Source organism: Anser cygnoides, chromosome 4 (assembly GCF_040182565.1).
Source record: "Anser cygnoides isolate HZ-2024a breed goose chromosome 4, Taihu_goose_T2T_genome, whole genome shotgun sequence".
NCBI classification, from domain to species: domain Eukaryota; kingdom Metazoa; phylum Chordata; class Aves; order Anseriformes; family Anatidae; genus Anser; species Anser cygnoides.
The window spans coordinates 1,642,997-1,662,367 of NC_089876.1; the positions used below are offsets into that span (position 1 = coordinate 1,642,997).

The 19,371-nt window shown below is 49.7% G+C and overlaps 1 protein-coding gene across 7 annotated transcripts in view; it reads right to left on the reverse strand.

The window, feature by feature from the left end:
* The window catches only part of EXOC6B (exocyst complex component 6B), a 294,380-nt gene that overhangs the window by 228,435 nt on the left and 46,574 nt on the right, over positions 1 to 19,371 (reverse strand). For all 7 annotated transcript variants that reach the window (XM_066997041.1, XM_048045623.2, XM_066997042.1 and 4 more), the window contains exons 3-6: positions 14,960 to 15,007; positions 13,263 to 13,353; positions 13,110 to 13,155; positions 8,563 to 8,767 (exon numbers count right to left, since the gene is read on the reverse strand). In XM_066997041.1, the coding sequence (XP_066853142.1) occupies positions 8,563 to 8,767; positions 13,110 to 13,155; positions 13,263 to 13,353; positions 14,960 to 15,007 (390 nt within the window). The remainder of the gene's footprint in view (positions 1 to 8,562; positions 8,768 to 13,109; positions 13,156 to 13,262; positions 13,354 to 14,959; positions 15,008 to 19,371) is intronic.

Here is a 19,371-nt window from a genome sequence, read left to right on the forward strand (position 1 = left end):
GAGCAGCTCTCGGGCTACGTAATTAAAACCAGGCGAGATCAGTGAGAATTACAGCGCCGAATGCCTGCAGTCCGGGGCGGATAGAAAAAGTTTAACGGCACCTCTTTACCCAGCTACAATGCAAAAAAAAAGTAAAGCAGTTACTAACGGGTTACTAACAGGCTCCAAAGAAGGAGCAAGAGCTGCTCGCGCCTCGGCTTGGCACCGCTCTTTCAAGCTTCGTGTATTGTACCACGTCTCCTAAGAGCTGGAAGATAAAGGATGAATTTCAAGGAACATCTCTGGATGTCAAGCGTTTGAAACGGTCTTAAAAGGCAACCACACAAAAAGCCGCTCCAGCACACGGCTGCCCTGTAGTTAAACTTTGGGTTTTACGAGGTGGCCATGTCCGCAGCGCAGGCTGGATACGCTGCTGGGGATAGCACGGCCCCTGTGGCCATTACTCATACACGTGGTGAAATAAAAAAGGCCCTTGATTTAGCAGTTTCATTTTTGAGGTCATAAAAAGAATTCAGAGGAATACCCAGTTATTAATAAAGCTCCTATAGGGTATAAATTGTAAATGGAGACTTAAAGGCAGAGAATTCCTCTTAAGTAAACAGAGAAACCTTCTGCAGAAAGCCAGGAAATGTTAGCATGAAAAGTCCTTTTATGCTAATAAGCACATTTGCACTCAAATTATGTGATGTGGGAAGGAGGAGAGCTGAAGCACGAGGAAGCACGAAGACCTCAAACAAAGCGCACCGGGGAACAGGAACGTGCTTACATCTGCAAATACCCCTATCACCACCTCTCCACCATGACCCACGTGTGCTGCTGGCCCCCCGGTCCACCCCGGCAGACATCCTCGTCGCCGCCTTCGCCTGCTTTTCCCACCCGCGGCCGCCCCATCCGCCCCGACCCCGTGTTCCGAACCCGAGCTCGTCGGGCTGCTGCGGCCCCCGCGCTCCCACGCGCACCGGGAAGTCGAGGGATCACGTTTAACCTCAAGCTCCTGGCCAGACGGTTCGCTCCAGGATCCGCTTCAAAAAAAAAAAAATAAGGTTTTTCCAGTTCTCCAAACCCTTCACATCTTTTCCTTCGTCTTCCTCGGTTTTCGCCCCTCCTGCACGCAGCCGAGCATCCTCCGGCCGTGCGAGAGCTCCTCGGGGCCGCTTTGGTTTCCGCGGGCGAGCTCGGGGCTGAAGGTGCGAAGCAGGGGACACAGGACCGCGATGAATCCACGCGTGCTCCGTGAAACGGGGCAGGGAAGTCGGGGCTACACGGGCTGGAGGCTAAGGGCAGAGGAAGGACGTGCTCCCCTGCACGTCCCCCACAGGAGCACGGGTGGGCAGCCCGACAGCTCCCCAAGCCCCCTCCTCACCCCCGTACTGCCAGAGAGCCGCGACCCCTGCACCCTGCTCCCCCATCCTACACAGAGCAGGGACAACCCGAGGCAGCTGGCAGCTTGCTTCCAAGAGCTAGGTTGTCCCCAGTTGTCTACAAAGAGCACGTTTTATCTCCCAAAACCACTAAGATCGCCTCTGATTCGAGCAAAGAGCAGGTGGATTAGGGTGGCGAATGCAGCAGGGGGAGGCCGACACGTCCCCACGATTTTACTTAAAAAGCTTTCAAATTAAGTGACAAGCGTCAAGTGATCGATGCAGTCAGTGTGGGGATGGTGTCCAACGTGCTGCTAGGAAAAAAGCTTTCAGTGGCAAGCCCTAGTGAAGAGTAGTGAGTTATTAAAGATGTGCCTGCACTTCTAACCTCGGGCAAAACAAAAACCTTTTTACTGTTCAACTCTATGTTTCCAAAGAGGTTAAGCAGGAGATGCTGCGGATAAATAGCTTGAAGGATTCAGTCCGATTTATCCATCTCTTTCTTGGGGTGCAGGGACAGAGGGTGGGTATGAACACACAACATTAGAAGCTTCTAACAAAAAGAAAAAAAAGAGGATGAAGGCACTTGAAAGCATCTCGGAGCTCACGCAGGTTTAACAGCGGCAGTGATCAGCGTTAATCATTTCTCCCCGACACCAAAGCCTCCCCGTTCCTGCTGCTTCACCCACTTCATCCAGTTTGCCTGTTTTATGAGCTTCTTCCCCCAAACCTGCAAGCTGAGACCACCAGCCTTCTAACCCAAACAGCCCTCGAAGATATATTTCCTTCCGTAATACTTTCATATAACGAGCAGACGAGCAATAGCATCAAAGATTAGGGAAGTCTCGTTACACGATTTTGCTAGAAAATAAGTTTCTGCTTCACAAACCTGCCCAGAAGGGGAAAAGGCTACCTGCTCACCCCGACTGCCGCCATGTAAACGGGCACCCCGCGCCCAGCCACCAGGCTGACCCCTGCAGAAGGCTCCCCCCTTCCTGCAGCCGGGGCTATAAATTTCCCTTGTTTTTATTAAACTACTTTATTTTACTTTATTTTTTTTTGGCTAACGAAAACCCTTGGCACCAGAGGCACCGCTCGGAAGGGCCAGAGGCTCAGATCTCAAGGGTGCTTTTGGGAGTTGGCACTGAAACCCTGGCCCTACGGGGCAGGTAAACGCGGGGATCTTCCGAGCAGCACGAGAAACCTCGGGCTCGGATCTGGTGGACCCAGCCCACGTGGCAGGGGAGCCTCCATTTCAAACACAGGAGACTTTTGGGGAGCGTGGGCTCTGCCGGGGCACCGACACCCAGCAGAAGGTCGCTCCCCGCGCAGCGCAGCCACAGACATGCAGTTAAATCTCATTTGCTCCAAAATATGCACCCAGAGCACAAACGATTCCCATACGCGCCGCAGCAGATTACGTAAAGTTCCCAGCTTCCAGAGATGGGGATAATTAAGAACACTGCCCAGGCTGCGTTTTCAAGCGTTTTTTCGGGCCATCAAAAGGCCACCAGGCAGTATCTGGAGTCTGAGAAAACGTCCTTCTGCCCCCCGCCGCGCAGGGAGCCGCTGCGCTCTCGTGGCTGGGGGTGGCGTGCATGTGTTTGCATTTACGACGAGGAGCGGGGCCGGGACAGGATTTCCCAACAAGGCTGAAGCCGCCGCACGCCACGTCTCTACTTATCACCAGCAGTTCCAACAAGCTGCCTGACAGAGCTCCCTCGGATTTCTGGCTGCTGCAACCTGCAGCGGGGCAGCCCTGCTGCGAGTGGGCTCAGCCTGGGGGACGCGGTCCCTCCGGGGCACCACAGCACCCTGCCCCGGGGGACACGTGCCACCGGCATCGCCTCCTCTTCTGGGTACAGCGTGCTGGTGAAGCTGCGCGACCGAGGTGTGTTTTCGGTGATGGGCGACCTTTGCAGGCCGAGCTCCCCCCTGCTTTCCCCGCTTTCCGTACCACCTACCTCCCCTTCGTCCTTCTCACGCCCTTCTGCGGCACGTGCCACCAGGCTGAAGCTGCACCACATCCCGCTGCTGTCCCTCGTGTCCCCTCCAAGGCCAGGAATCACTGGTCCCTCAACTCCCCACCACCCACAGAACCCCTCGGCCACCGCCATCCTGAAGGAGATCAACTCATAGTGGCTGAGATGGGAAAGGGGCACCGCTGGGCAGGAAGGGAGCTGTCCTTGCAAAACCCCCTGCTGGCACCCAACGGTAAGGGAAGTGCTTGGAAGCGCGCTTGGAGCAGCCAAGGAGCTGAGTGCAACCCATTTTTCTTCCCCACGAACACTGTGCAGAGCAGCAGCTTTAAAAAAAAAAAAAAATCCAACCTTCCAATTTATTGTTTACCGAAATTACACAGGAGCATCTTTAGTGCATATTTTTATGCATTCAAAATTAGGACGTGTTGAAAAACCACCAGCAGATTCTCAGGACTTGCCACCAGCAAATAGCTGCTTCTGTGTACTGCTGGCAAAAACGCACGTGAAGGCTCAGTTACAATCGCAAGAACCACCAGCAGCACAGAGCAAACCCTGCAAAGAAACCTGCAAAATCCCCAAACGTGCCGCCGCAAACCTGGGCACCTCGAGGTCAGAATTCAGCATGGATCCAGACACACCGACCACGCTGCAGCACACAGCTGGCTGCTCGGCAGCCTCACCACGGCCTCGCAATCGCACAGCGCCAACATCCCTGCGGTCACAGGGAATGCCTTTTAGCCACTGTCACCCCCAGCAGTGACAGACAAAAGTAAAGGCTCCTCTTCCTCCACAACGTTTTTCTTTGTAAGGCCGCTGCTACCTGCGCTACTGAACGCTCCTACGCGTATCAGGCACGTCAGTGCAGGGCCAGCAGCACAGCCCCGCCTGCTGTTCAGTCATCCACGGCCAGCCAGTTTTGAGGCTCGAAAGCCCACGGTACAGAGCAGAGGAGGTGCACAGCACACCGTGCTCTGCCACAGTTCTCCGCTCACCCGTGACCTGCAGGGACGGCGTGTGAAGCTAGGGAAGTCGTTCATACCCGAGATGAAATAACTCGTTTCAGAGAACCGGTTGCCTTTTGTACAGAGCTGCTGTTAAACCACGTGAAGTGCTTCATCGTCTTCAGCTGGAGGTGACAACTGCATTCCGACAGAAGGACGTTAACATTTTAACATTTAGCATTACTTACGCACATCACTGTGCAGTTTTTTTGCCTCGTTTTTAAGCCTGCGTATATGCTCATGTTGCTGAGTTGGTATTTTTCTGCCACCGCAGGAAAAATATCTACGTAAACCTCACATTATACCGCTCAAAAGTGACACAGACTCCAATACCTGTTGCCAAGAAGAGCAAACAGCACCCGAAAAAAGGACGGCTGGCACACCAAGCCCTTGAAGCTTGTACTGCGTCGCCACCTCTTAAAACAGCAGCTCTGAGAGCGCATCCTAGCGAGGCTATAAAAAATGCTGGGTTGCCTCCATCTATTTGAAAGGCATGCTGAGCGCTTTGGCTGTCCTGACAAACTTTATCCGATAATGGCTTTTGGATTGGTTATTCTTGGCCCCCTGTGTAGCAGCACTCACGGCTTACCCTCGATACTCTGCGCGCAGCACCATCTTAAGTGACCTCTTCCACATGCCTTGCATATTTCAGCCGTTAAGCTAGATAATAAAACCGCATTCCGGATATCAGCAAGTGTTAATAAGATGTAATTCACTCCTGGCAAAGCCCAGAGCTCGGCTCTTTAAAAAAAAAAAACCAGAACAACAAAAACAAAACACACACACAGGTTCACAGGGCCAAAGTCCAAAACGAGTTCAAATGCGCGGAGCTACTTCCAGCTGCTCCAGAGCCGGGTAATTAAGCACACGGGCTGGAACAAAGCAGATCCCCCCAGAAGCACAGGTAATAAAACTCGGGCTGAAAAAAACGAGGAAAGGAGTCAATGAGAACTCATCATTTGTGCTCTGAGGATATAGGGTTTCTCGGCGCACTGTTCCCCGCGTTCGGCTGACCCCGGGACCGTCTCACTTGACTTCACCCCACGGCGGCTTTCCTGTCCAAGAGAGGGGCCAGCGAACTCCCCGCATCTTTGCCTGCCGGCCAGAAACGCAGCCACGGCTCCGAGCACTCCGAGACAGATCATTCTGATTATCACAAAATGAAATTTTCAGCTCTTGTCATCATCAGCCTCAGATTTGTAATGTTACAAAAACACGATTTCCTTTCCCCATTGTATCAGCCCCTATTCCATTCCCGCTGGTGAAATCAAACAATTTTAAAAGAATTTATATGATGCTAATTTAAACCGAATGCATTTAGCTGCCAATCGCAGTTCCCCGACTCTCCCAGGCCTCCTGCCAGCTCCGCTCCGCTCCAGAGCGGCTATCAATCACAGCCAGCAGACCGAGGAAAAAGGCCCAGTGATGCAAGAAGTGATACTGGTGATTCTGGCAGAGGAAGCCCTGCCCTGCGCTTTCAGCACGGCGACGTGAAGTGACCCCACGCGACGGGAGGCTCGGAAAGCTTCAGCTCCTCATCGCTTCTCGGCGTTCGAGCAGCCCGTGACGCTTTCGGCAGGAATAAACCTAGCACGTCGCTCTAATTCCGGCACCGCTTCCAGCTCCGCGTTTGCAACTGGACGCGGCGAGTTTACCTTCCTCTCCAAGCTGCTGGGTGGGAACGGCACTTATTTTCCGCTGAGGAGCTGGCGAGCCCTCCCTCGGAGATAGCCACGGTCCACGGAGGGCGAAGGAAAGTCCTGCTGCAGCCTGCACCCGGCTCTCACCCAAGAGCAGAAAACTGGGATGTGGGCGAGACTGGAAATGTTTGCCGGATGATGCTAAAAACATCGAGATGTTTTGTGATGCTGCTCGCAAAAGCCCAACTTACTTTATATTTCATTAGCATCTACGTGAAAGAAAGAAAAACACCTTTTCCACTTAAATATTTTTTGTTAGATACATTCAGAGACTGAAGCTCTGATCACAGAGGTGCTGGCAGCATCAACGAACAAAAGGAAAAATCATCACAATCAGACCTCAGTTTGGAAATCCTTAAGGTCCAAAATGGCTGGAACTCAGCAGATGGTGAAAGATGAAGGACTTCTGCAAGTCTCTAAGTGGAAAACGACGGCAAGGAGCAGGAACAGACGTTTAACTGAGGTCCAAGCAGGGGCCACAGCCCTAGCCGAGAGGCTATCCACAGCTGGAGAACAAATAACCAGCTTAGGGAAAGCAGACAATATTAGCAGGGGGAATAGACAATGAGCAACAAAAGGCTAAGCGTAGAGAAAAACCGTAACGCCTAAACATCACGGAGGAAAAGGAAGCAAGAGTTGCTATGGGAGGAAAGCACACGCTCTTTGGGGGTTTCATTCAGCCACACAACCACTTGCTGGCTCCGACCAGGAGCTCAGATAATGCAGTACTGCAAGACCAAGCCCCACCACAGGACAAGAACAAGGCAAATAAACGTTGCTCTTTCCCCAAACCTTCTCCCAGCTTCTCGCTGTTGTCACTCCAGGCACTTCTTGAGCCCCGGACGGTCTGCTCAGGTAGCGACCCCGCAGGAGCCCGCTGAAACCACTTGCCCAGTTCCTCCTGGAAGCCATGCAGGTTTTGCACAAGGAGCTCCAAAGCTCCACCACCCGCTGGATGAAGACCCAACTTTTTTCCCCCTCCCCTATTTCCAGCCTCCTGCTGTTTTTTTAAATGACAAATTTCTCAAAACTGGTCTGTCCAAGCAGCAAAAAAATGTGGCTGAACGTCCACCCGTGACCTCTCCCGGCAGGTTCTCCCTGCCCAAAGCCACCAGCCGCGGTCCTATGAGGGCCAGATACCCAGCCTCACCCTCCCAGTGTCCCAGTGACAAAACTGGAAAATAAAAAGAGAAGACATCTGCAACCTCTTACGTCTCTGTAATTGGTGAATATCCTTACCGGGATATAAAGAATTATTTATTTATTTAAAGTAGCACAGTTGCTGCACTAATTGGGTACCAAGAGACAACCTGAACTTCCTCCTTTCCGTCCAGAGCCCCAGAAACCAAAGAATAATCTGCTTAAAAGTTTGTCTGCCACAATTTTTTTTTTTTTTTTGTAACCAACTGTTCTGGAAACCATTGTCTCAGGTAAATTCAGCACTGTAATGCCTGGAGCCGTCGCAGGCATTGCCACCAGGCACGTCTGGCTCCACGACAGGATGCCCGGATCACCAGACGTTTTCAGCAGATTCAGAGAACCTCATTTGATTTATGCAACAACTAAGAAAAATGTTTGCTGAACTGTAAGAAACATAACAGCGTATCTTCAGAGCTCTATTATGTAATGTAAGGATTTGCTTTCCCAAAATACTAGAGAGAGACTGTGAAGACAACAAGGGAGTAGACACATTATAGATGAAATCAGTTAATGGAAATCCTCGAGCTAGTACATTTTACAGAAAGGACAGTGTTTATAAGTCATATATCATCTTGTGAAAAGTTATGGCAAGAATCTTTCCCATAAATCAACCACCCCGATCAGTCAATCGCTATCAGAGGAAATACGTCTCGAGGTAACATTTCATTACCAGTGGATTTGAATTTCATCAAAAAGTTTGTTTTCACAGACACCATGAGCAATGCTCTCCAGATGTGATAAGAAAAAGTGTACTGAAATTCAAAACTAGAATAGTTCGAGAAAAGGCAATTCCATCTTAATACAAGCATGGCTATGTTCAATTAATCAGGTTCATCTTTTGCAGACATCGACTGCTAGGCAAGTACAAGCAAGCCACAATAAAAGTCTACCCAACATTTGAGAATGAGGTTAAGATGCAAAAAAATGGGTACTTCTATTGCTTTACTCTGAACCTGGGAAGTCTGCACCGATATCCCCAGCTCCTCCAGTTCTCCCCAGGCAGGGCAGCACAAAACTCCCCCACTCTGTTGCGTGGAAAACAGGAATCCGCAGCCCCTGCACCTCCCAGGCTGCAGGGCTGCCAAGAGTCCATGGCAAAGTACAGGTGGGAGAAGACGACGACAAAAACAAACTGCCATTTTTCAATAGGGTAAAAATCAGAAAGTAAGCTCCAGCAGCAATTACAGAACAAAAACTTTTTCACCTTAAAGTTGCTGTGAAGCCTTTACTGCCTTGGCATTGGAAAGATAGAACTCAACGTGACTGTGAAACTCCTTCCAGAACAGCTTCCCCTCCACCAAAGAGAAGGAGTCCTTACCTGTTTCATTGCTGTCTCCCCGATCTTGTCGGAGTGCTTACGGATACTCTCCAGGAAATCCTTGAGGTCTGACATGGAAACTTCCTTTATCTCCTCGCGCAGCTTTGGGATATTATCCACCATGATCTTGCAGAAGCGGTAGTGGCTCACCTGAGGCAGGTAGGTGTGCTCAAGGTGCTCCAGGGTCTTCAGAGCAGGGTAGTGTCTGGGGAAAGCAAGCAAAGCAGATGCAGAAAAAAAAAAAAAACAACAGCTATTTCCACCCCATTTCCACTCAAAAATGTGCACCGTACATAAATAATTCAATAGGTCTAAGAACTTCAGCTCCGTTTGAAGCAATATAGATCTTGGCACCCAGCTAACCATAAAAGCACCATTTTCCTTCCCAAACAGGGAAGCAGAGGAACACTGTGACAGCAGTCCTGGCTGGGAGCAGCAGCTCCTCGCTCAGAGCCCTGATGCACAGCCAGGGCCCAGCTGGGCAACGAGTCGCCTGCACCAGCTGAGCCCAGCACGGCTCTCGCCCACGTGCCTGCTCCGTTGTCCCCAAGACCTCCCCAAGGGGGGCAGGGGGTGTCTCCGGAGCACCCCACGGAGCAGGGGGGTTACTGGGTGAGGTATGGGGCATGTACCCGACCCGTGCAGCCAGCCGTGTGTCAATGTACGTGCCGTGTGTCGATGTCCACGTGTGCGCCCTCACCTCGTGACTGCTCGGGCCCAGGGCTGCAGCAGCCTCACCTTTGTCGCCTCAAAGACTGGGTGGCCCCTGAACAGCGAGGTCTTGTAAAACAGTAGGATGGAGATGAGAATATGTAACGTACCGCAGGCTGACAGACTGCTATCCAGCACGTGCCAGTATGTGCTACTCGCGGGGATACTTGTTAATCTGTTCGATGTACCCTGAGTACAGGAGCGCTGAGATTTCTTGTGGCACAAGCACTCAGACCCCACCTTCCTCCCAGCTCTTCAAAAGCTGCTAAGCACCACTGAAAAACACTTCCCACCCAAGGAACCTTTTTATTTAGATAGAGGTGAAAACAATCCCAATACAACCCCACCTAACGGGACCAAAGGACACTTTTTCTGTGAGGTCCCTCCTTCTTCTGCAGCTCCTGTTGGACCACTGGCGTCCACGAGCTTTGCAATGCTGACAATAAGTGATTTCCCCGCTATAAAGGAATATACGTTAACGACTTAAGATGAAGCCTTAGACTGCAAGAACCCCCAACACTCCTTCCTTTATCCAGGACCCACGCTTTTACATCTCGGTCAGGCCCAGCAACGGCCTTAGGCAAGGTACCAAACACTTCCCTGACCTCTCAGCACAACAGCACGACTGCCATCGTGCCAACGAAGCACGGTAACGGGTCATTTTAAAACGGGCTGAGTAACCTGACGGGAGATGCTAAATGGGAAACTAAGCAGGAAACTGTCCAAACCATTTTTCTCAAATATTTTCAGTCTTTCCCCTTTGGGAAGAGGGCACCCGTTTGCCTGTTTGCTGGAATATGCCCCACGGGGGCCCTCCTGCAAGAGTTTGTTCAGACATAAACGGGCTTCCCCCCCCCCCAACAGGTTTTGCTCTCAGGGTTTCAGCAAGCAGCACATGCCAAAAGACTGCCACCCCATGGGGTCACGGTCCCCTCTGGGGGTGAATTAAGGCAACTCAAGCTGACTCTACTCACGGTTAATCCCGTTCACAAACACCTACACCACTTACACCCTGAAGGTTAGGGTGGGAAACAGCGTTTAGTCCTAAGCAATGTGCTAGCGCCACCGAAATAACCTGACGCTCAAATCCCCATTCAAAATAATTCTTGCCTAAACTCCGGGCAGGTCCACGGGGAAGTTATTTTAACCCAGGGCTGCCTGTCCTGTTAGGAACACCAGAAGTTAACCGGATTAACCCCGTAACCCGGTCAGCATTTATGCCCCGGTGAGGTATGAAAAGCTATGTGCAATAAAACGCAATCCTCTCCAGAGGGAAACTTAAGAGTGCGCAGAGAGCCAGAAATTAAACCAGAGGAATAAACACACATTGGGGGTTTGTTGTATTTCAGGACATTGTTTGTTGAACCAGAAGAAGCTAAAACGTGGCCTGCGGGAACAGCGGGTGTTCATTGATGGGGTCCCCGCCTGCCTGCCGAAAACAAAGCCCGAAACACGTGGGGGCAGAGCAAAGTGCAGCCGTGCGGAGCCGCGATCGCTGCGAGCGAAGCTGAGCCGCCTGGCGCCGCGCCGCAAGGCTCCCCACCGCCGGCTGCAAGGCAGCGATGCCCCAAACCGCTGCACGAGCCGGAGTTTTGAGAACCGGTCTGATTTTTCTTACACGAACGCCTCTTATCGGCCACCCCACGGGACCACTGCAGCAGTGAAACAGGAACGCTTGCCAACTGGGAATGGGGCATTTCAATAAACTATAGGTTCACAGTTGAATTTTTTTCCCTTCTGGAAAAGGCCAGGTCCTGCTTGGAAGGGCACAGCCCTACAGAGGCTTCTCGGCCACAAGCAGGATGAAATATTCTCCTTTCTACTGCTGGAGACCAAGTGACCCGTGGGTAAGTGAGACAGATCCCTTCGGAGGCCCCCAGAAATGGGAGGTACCCCGAAGGCACACAGCCTCCACGCCGCGTCTGGGCCCTGGCATTCATTTGTCAGCAGGATTCACGACTTGCTCACTGACAGGCTCCCACACACAGCTATCTGCATCCTTTCTCCCAGGGTCTGGCAGATTTTCTCATTCTGGATTTTTCTCATCACTTTCCAACGAGCAGCCTTGTGTGTCCCAGACGCTTGAGAAAAAAAGTTCTTTCTGTCATTTCCTTAAGTTCTGGACAATGGAAGATGAAAGGTTTCTCTGCATCTCTTCTCTCTGCTGGTAGCACGGTCACTCCTCTGGGTTTGGACCGCGCTGCGCTCCCCATTTCCAGCTCCAGTTAACGGTCACAGACTCTACATTTGGCAAATGCTCCCGTTCATTTTATAACCATTGCGCAGCAAACAGCACATAAGTCTTCTTGTCTACCTTGGAAGAGCCGAGCTTATTCACCCAGAATGCAAAACCTACTGCTCCTCCGAAGTTGTGCGCTCCAAACCTGAGACTCACACCAGTAGCCGAGCCCCCCGCTGGCCATCACGAAATGATGGATAAGTGAGACCGGGTGCAGACACAGAAATATTTAATATGTTGTGCTGCGTTTGGTGAATGAAGCCATCAAATCCAGACAAAGAAAGAAGGAGAGGGGAAAAAAAAAGCCAAGGGTTCAAATATTTCTTAAATGTGGCTTTCAACTTCTATTTGTTTCAAAATGAACCAGTCCAATAAAGGAAAGAAAAAAAGATGCAGTTCTTAGAACCAGACCCTGGAAACACTACCCAGAACGAGGGAATCGAGCAGCATGTGGATTCCCTTCAAAAGTTCACAGCACTGTGATCAGCTCTAGCTCCCCACCCCACATCTGTCAACGAGTAAGCCCCTCACTGTTCCCATAAACAGAAGAAAAACAGTTGGATGAGCTATAGACTGCCTGCTCTGTACTGAGCCACGCAGAGAAGCAAAGAGAGCTGTGTGAAGAACTAACCAAGCTCCCTGTAACCTGGCCAGCCCCACTTCCACGATCCATGCTTATCTGTTTATCCAAGGCTCCTGGGGACCAAGGACCACAGGGATCAGCGGAGGCAGTAGGGGAAGTGTAAAATTACGCCTAGCCAGTTAGTTATCGCCTCGTTCGAAACATCTGGTTTCTTCTGTATTGTTTACATGATGGATGGCAGGCACAAAACAGGCACTGGATCTGACTGCGCTCCCTGCATGGCATTCAGCTGGAGCCCACCGCGTTTTCCACTGACCTCCTCCCAGCAGCTGCTCTTTGCCCAATTTGCCACCCCCAGGGCTACAGCGCGCCTCCAAACTGCTTAAACAAACCATCCCCCAGGACCCCGGCCATGCGAATATCCTGGGCCACGGTTTAATTCTTCAGCATCGCAACAGATGTGGGGTGGGAAAAACCCTGGATTTACAGCTCGTGATCTCTGGGCCACAAAGTCGTTTTAGTTCAGCTCACTCTTCTGAACAATTATTTCGATCCCAAAATAAGCCGCGTGCCTTCTCACCAGCTTCTCCTACCACCCTGCACAACGTTTCTCAGGTCTTTGGCTTCCACTCACATTCAGCGGCTTCTCTCAGACCACTTTTTGTATTACGGCATCCATAATATGACGTCTAGTAACAACACGTAGGTACAGAGTGATACCTTGATTTGGAATGTCCACCGCAACAGCGAGCATCCATGGAAAGAAAAAGGGAACGTCCACCTTAATCAGAAAGCCTAACACAAAATTAGAGCCTGCTGCAATCCCAGCTCTACTCCATACCACAGGAGGCTGAGCCGTGCTGTGAAGATACCCAGCCAGAAATCACACAAGTTAACTCGGAAAGGACGATTCTGAATTCCTAAGTTTTGAGAACCTCATTGTTTAATTTAATTAGCACCGAAGGGGTGCTTTTCAACTCTTCCAACATAAACATCGGTCTATATAAAATTTACCTTTTAGATTTCATTTGCTCTCGCAGTTTGCTGTACATCTCCAGGACTGGAAAGAGAAGGAAAACACAAGAGCATTGAGACAGAAGCATAAAGCAAAGAGATCTGAATTACAACAAACAGCTGTGCAAATAAAGAGCAATTGCAGATCCTCACCAGGAAGACACAGCGTTAGCTTATCAACCGTCGCGGAAATATTTCTCTGTTGTAATCGGCATTGCTTCAGCTCTTCCATCGCTATTATCAGCTTTGGGGAAAAAAGAAAAAAAAAAAGTCTCACCAAGAATAGTGAACAGACAGAGCAGAGAGGATACAAACTACTTGGCACTTGTCATGAACATCCAAACAGGAGGTCGACGACAAAGCCTACTCTGATAACGGGAGAGCTCCCTGAGCATTGCGCAGCATCGCTGAAATTGGGAGCGCAGGCAGCTCCGGGTGGTTTAATCAAATAGCAGCAGCATTCCCTCGTCTAATTTCAAGCAAGTAAGCAGCAAAACCAAAGCCATCAAAATACCAGCCTTGCAGCACGTCCTGTGAATTACAAAAATGATTTCCCCCTTCCCATTTTTTTTTTCATCTCTTCCATACTCCCGCTCCCTTTCCAAGTTTCTCTTTTCTAGTCCTTCTAAAAGGCAGGATGTGGCCGCTCGCTCCCAGAGGAATTCTTAGCGTCCCAAACCAACCGTGAGCTTTAAAAGCTCCGTCTCCAACAGAAAAACCTATGCATCTGGACAGTGGCAAAACAAGGATCAGCCACCAAAAACTTCCTTAGTTCTGCTCTTTCAAAGGGGCAGGTCACAGTTCTGTCCTCTAGAGCATGGACCAGGGCCAGACCGAGTTTGTGAAGTCCTTTTGAAATCCCTAGATATTCCACTTCGAGAGATGAATCTTCTGCTCAAGGTAACAGAGAAGCATGTTTATTTGGTTCAGGGGAGAAGCTGCATTACCTCCTCCCCACAGGGCATTTTTATCTTTGATCTTTAATAGAATAATTGGTCTGACACAGTCCAACGTGGTATTTTCTCGTTTGTTTTTCAGATGCAGTGCAGCTCACTGAGATGGGGATGCCTGCGTGTCCTCACAGCGAAATGCAGCCTGGCTGTCTGGGAGGGCAGTTAAGAAGGAGAACAGAAAGGGTGCAAAGAGCAGAAGATTTATATGAAATACAGGTAGAGCAATGAGATTCAACAGGAGGAAGGGGAAAAGACGGGAACAGAACTGTCCCTGGAAGCTCTCTCGGATCTCTGAGGCACTCGAAAAGCTTCAGACATCAGCGCCTTCGTGCAACACCCAGCCGTCACCCACCTCTCGAGTCCCTCCAGCCTGCTAACATTACAATGAAAGGACAGAGGAACGAATGTGGTCAGAGGCAAATCGCTCCCAAGGCACATTCAATCATTTCCTTTCTCCGTGCCTTGACGCCTCTACCCGTGGGGCTCAAAAACCACGCCGGCGTTAACTGCTGCCACGCTGCAGCACGGAGCAGGCACAGAGTCTCCAGCTCGCGTGGCCACAGACAACCCCATCCATGCCACTCAGGGCTGACGGAGCGAGCCCACAGCTTCATTACTGCTGATTCAAGGGCTTCCTGCTTGCCAGGTTTTCCCTTCCCCTAGCTTTCAATCCACACGGAGTAAAAAGAGAGAAAAGTCACTTCCCAACACTCACACGACTTACGCTTCACAACGAGATGAGAGAGACAGGAGAGGACCAATGCCCACCTTGACACCAGCGCCAGGTACGCCAGCAGTAACACTCAGCACTTACTGATGCTCGGTGTAACTCGCCACCAGCAAGCACGGCCACACCACGGAAAAGCAAAAAGGACAACGAGCGGATGCATCACTTACTTCTTTCCCTTCGTTCTGCAGCTTTCGGTTGGTGTCCGTCACTTGGTTCTGCGGGGATATTGGGGAAAAGAGAAAGAGCACATCTGCACGTGAGTCAGGACAACGCTTTTCACAAGAAATAACCGCACATAAACACCCTCACATTGCTTCTCACACAGCACTCTCTTGCACGGCATAGAACAGTTTATTAACCGACCAGGTGCCACAAAAGAATTTTCTTCCCTGTTACCGAAGAAAAGTAGAAGGCAACAGGAGTTAACGCTGTTGGCACAGCCGCCTCGAAAAGCTGCAGTACCGATGGACCAAATCTTGTACGTGAGGGTTCTCCTCTTAAACGCTATTTTATGTAAGTGGTAGGACAGAAATCACCTACTGGAAAGAAATTTCCCCTACCCAACGCTAAACAGATTATGATTAGCCTTTAACTCCTTAATATCACAGTAAGAAAAAAAGTCTTCAGTGTGGACTTGACCTATGAAGTTCAAATATTTTCTTTTAGACCTTCACATGCATCTCCCATTGATTGCCTCCTCCCAGCTCCCATATCTTTATTGGTTTATTTTAAAGGATTACTTATTTTCTTTACTCAACTGCCTTTCTGCATTACCCTATGAAGGTCAGGGCTCAGAGTTCAAAAATCTCCTACTCTGCAAGCCCGCAGGCTCCCTGGACAAACGGGATCGCAGCACTTCAGCCCTTTACGACCTGCGCATCTGTTTGCCTCAGTGAAAACACGGAGGAGAACAAAGCTGCGTTTTAAACTCATCAGGACAGAAAATAAGCAGCTTGCACATTATTTAGACAACAAGCAGAAAGACGACTTTGGGAATTCTTCTGAATACTCGTTCGAGTTCAGACAGGAGGAGGTTTGTAAACAGAGATAGCATCTTACAGAGACCAGCTGGGATGGCTGAAAAATACACAAACGTTCAAGTAAACATGCCCACCTTCAGGTTTTTAACAAAAACAGCCAATTATAAAGATAAATACCACCAGAGAATAACTGCGCAGAGTTCAGGTGCCTCATGTCAGTGCAAGACTAACATGCCATAAAACTACTTTTTTCCCCCCCTATAAAATTCTCTTTTTATACCCATTAAAGTTGTAAATTTCAATTTCCAGGCTCATCCTTGTAAGACGTCTCAGAGGTTTCTCGTTCTGCTCAGACCTACTGTACCGGGGAAACTGCCGCTGGACTTCAAGCGGCATCATCAAATTTTATGAAGCAGTTCATGTGCGTTTTGGGGAGTTCTGTTCATTCTACACAAAAATCGTTACGAGAGATAAGACAACTGCAGGAATTGCAAGGAGGAGCTCCCGGAGTATATTCAGGAGCGCAAGATCCCACAAACCAAATTAAGAGCTCTGCTTCCAGTAAGAGACTCGGTAAATACTACCAACTTGTCTTGATTTCTCCCCGTCAAAGCGTTCAGACGGCCGCCAGCTGGCACGTCTCAGCAGCTGCAGGAGCAGGTACTGCACAGCTCCCGGCTGCCACCACGTACAGCAGCCAGGAATTTCGAATGAATTCACCGCCAGCGAAGGTGTCCATGAAAAGCATTCTCCAACTACCCAACAGAACATGGACGGTGCATGGAATGGCAGCAAGAGCAGAGCAGAGCAGGACAAGTTTCGAGGTATACCCAGAAGAAAACAGCCACCACTCTTTTTTTTTTTTTTTCAGCACACCGCCAGGCAAGCGTTTCAGATAGAAAAGGAATTTTGCATTAATATGTATAAAACTGATTCAGGATCCGATTTGTTGCCTGCCAATTACTGGAAGATACTGAGCAATAACGATGCTCCAAACTGGTCCAAGTTTCAACAGGAGGTCTCACATGGAGAGCTTGGTGCTGCTTCAACGACCAAAGCCATCCCGCCTCACGGACCTCCTTTTGTGCTTAACGCTGGCCGTGCTGGTTATGAGCTTACCACGAGGCATGCGGAGGAGTCATCCCATGATCTCCCCGCACACAATTTCACTGCAGCATCTGCATCATATTGCTCCCCCTTCTGCAGTAGCTTCAGCTCTCCTGGCTGCCTGCCCTGTGCAAAAACTGCTCATTTCCTTTATGATGTATTGAGATTTTACGAGCAGGAGCAGAGCATCTCTTCCAAAGATTATTTTATTTTCTTATATCCTGAAAATCCCACCAGGAAAAAGGAATCCATGTAGGGTAATTTAAAACTGCTCCTAAAAATAATGCCAAGGCTGCACTAGTCTTCTATTAAAATTACACATCAACCCCAGCTAAGGCAAAACGTAAGGAGATATTCTGCCCTGGCACACTGAGAGTTTTCGGGAGGCAGGGGGTTGTGCTTTGGTTTGTTCTCGAGACCTACGTCCATACATCGAGAAGAAATAGATGATTATTCATAGAGATCCTCTGTAGACACACTGAAGCTGTTCCAACGAGGAGATTTGATAATCTAAGACAGACGCCCAGCAAGGGGGGGGCCGACAACAGGTGGGCACATGTGGAGAAGGAGACGATGGGATCACGGAAGGGGCTTACGGGACGCTCAAGTTGTTAGTTCATTCATCTGCACGTGGAACATGTGGGACTGAGCAGGGCTTTTGTTTGGGGGTTTTTAGACGTCGCTCTGCTATCATTTAGAGAGTGTCAGAGTGATGAGAGAGAAGAGCAAAGGGCGCTGGAGAGGAATCCCGGGAATGGATGCGGAGGGCAGCGGTCTGACCCCGCGCGGCTGTGCTGGCTGCATCCCCGCTTCCAACACCCGCCTACCCTGGGTCTTCACGTCCTTTTCCTACGAAAGGAGGGCTGGCTGCGGGGCAATCCTTCGAGTCAGCTCTGAACTTCCCAATCTGGAGAGAGCAGCCAAGGACCAGGTTAATTACCCACCACCACAGCCACTTTCTCTTCCTTTATCCAACCCCTACGGGACTCCGCCGCACGGCCGTCGCATTTTTAGGGCACGGCCGCTTTCCGTGGCAGCAATACCCACCGCTTGGGTTGGCGTGGGGAAGGTGAGCTTCCCTTTGCTTTACACCACCTGCCTCTGTTTTATTAGATCTGCCTTAACCTGAATGCTGTAAGCAATAAAGATTGCTTCCCATTCGTTTTCTTTCCCTGACTCTTAACTTCGTAGCTTTTACGACTGAGCACAGCGGTACCGTGAGTGCTGGGAGAGAGGATCAGACTTGCAGATGGCTTCTCAGAGAAGAGCCTTTTTATTAATTGCCGTTCGGCAGTGGCAGGTGTGGAGCACTCACTCAGCTCGGGCAGAGGTAATGAGCTGCACGAAACAGGACAACAGGCGACTGGGCAGCAGCTCTGAGAAAGGACCCGGTGAGCGCAGGGAATCAAGCTGAAAATCAGTCCGTGCTGTGCTGCTACACAGCAAGCAGGCATCACACGAGTGTGCATGAAGAGAATTCGACAGCACACCTGCAATAACCCTCCCACACCATTTCGCTGGTGACTGAGTGCCTGCTCCAGTTCAAAAACCATGCTGTCATAATGAAAAATAAAAAATAAAAATAAAAAAATAAGGAAGAACCCACCAACTGGAAAGACTCCACGGTAGAAAAGTAAAAGCAGTGAGATGCCCGGAAAGCACAACCCACTGGGATGGATCGGGGCTACTTATCTTACAGACAACAAGACCAGAGAACAGTCCTTCAGCCTCCACGTTACGGGAAACTGCTGCAGAAACAAGAAGGAACGATCTCTCTTTTGCGCCTGATAGGTCCAAAAGTTGTAGACATGAAAAAAAAAAGTTTTTAACCACGCAACTTGGGTTTCCTAGAGAAGGAAGGGCAGGACTGCTCGGAGGGAGGACTACCATTAGGTCAGACAAAAATCCATCAGGAACAACCCAGCTGAAGCAGGGCTTGCTTCACCTGACCCTCTGGAGTCGCTGAGGTTGGCACCAGCCCTGTGACTCTGTGCTCTGTTCCCCTTCACACCTCCAGTCAGGTTTTCCAAGTTGAACCATCCTAATGCATAATTTATCTTTGCTCTTCTAATTTCCACTGGAGCCTTTATAAGATGGAGTAACTGGACTGGTAGACAGCTTGCAAGACCCAGTGGGAGTGCGAACTGGGACTGAGCAGTCAGTATCATGAAGCTGACTTCCTCATGAGAATGCAAGTTTTTGTGCAGTAGAAGATACGAGAACGTTTAAGATGTACAACATGCAAAAAAAGCAAAGCAAAAAGGGTTTTCTTTAAAACCACATAAGAAGTTAAAAGTAAAGAGCCTTAGTAAAGCCATGCAGTTAAAAAAAAAAAAAAAAAGAGTAAGGAAATGCAGAAGCTTTGGTTTAAAAAAAAAAAGTTATCACCCAAAATAAGGAGATGCCTTTTTGAAAATGTGCCCCATGTATTCCCAACTAACTTACCTTTTTTTTTCTTTTTTTTCTTTTTTTAAATCATATACTGACTCTCA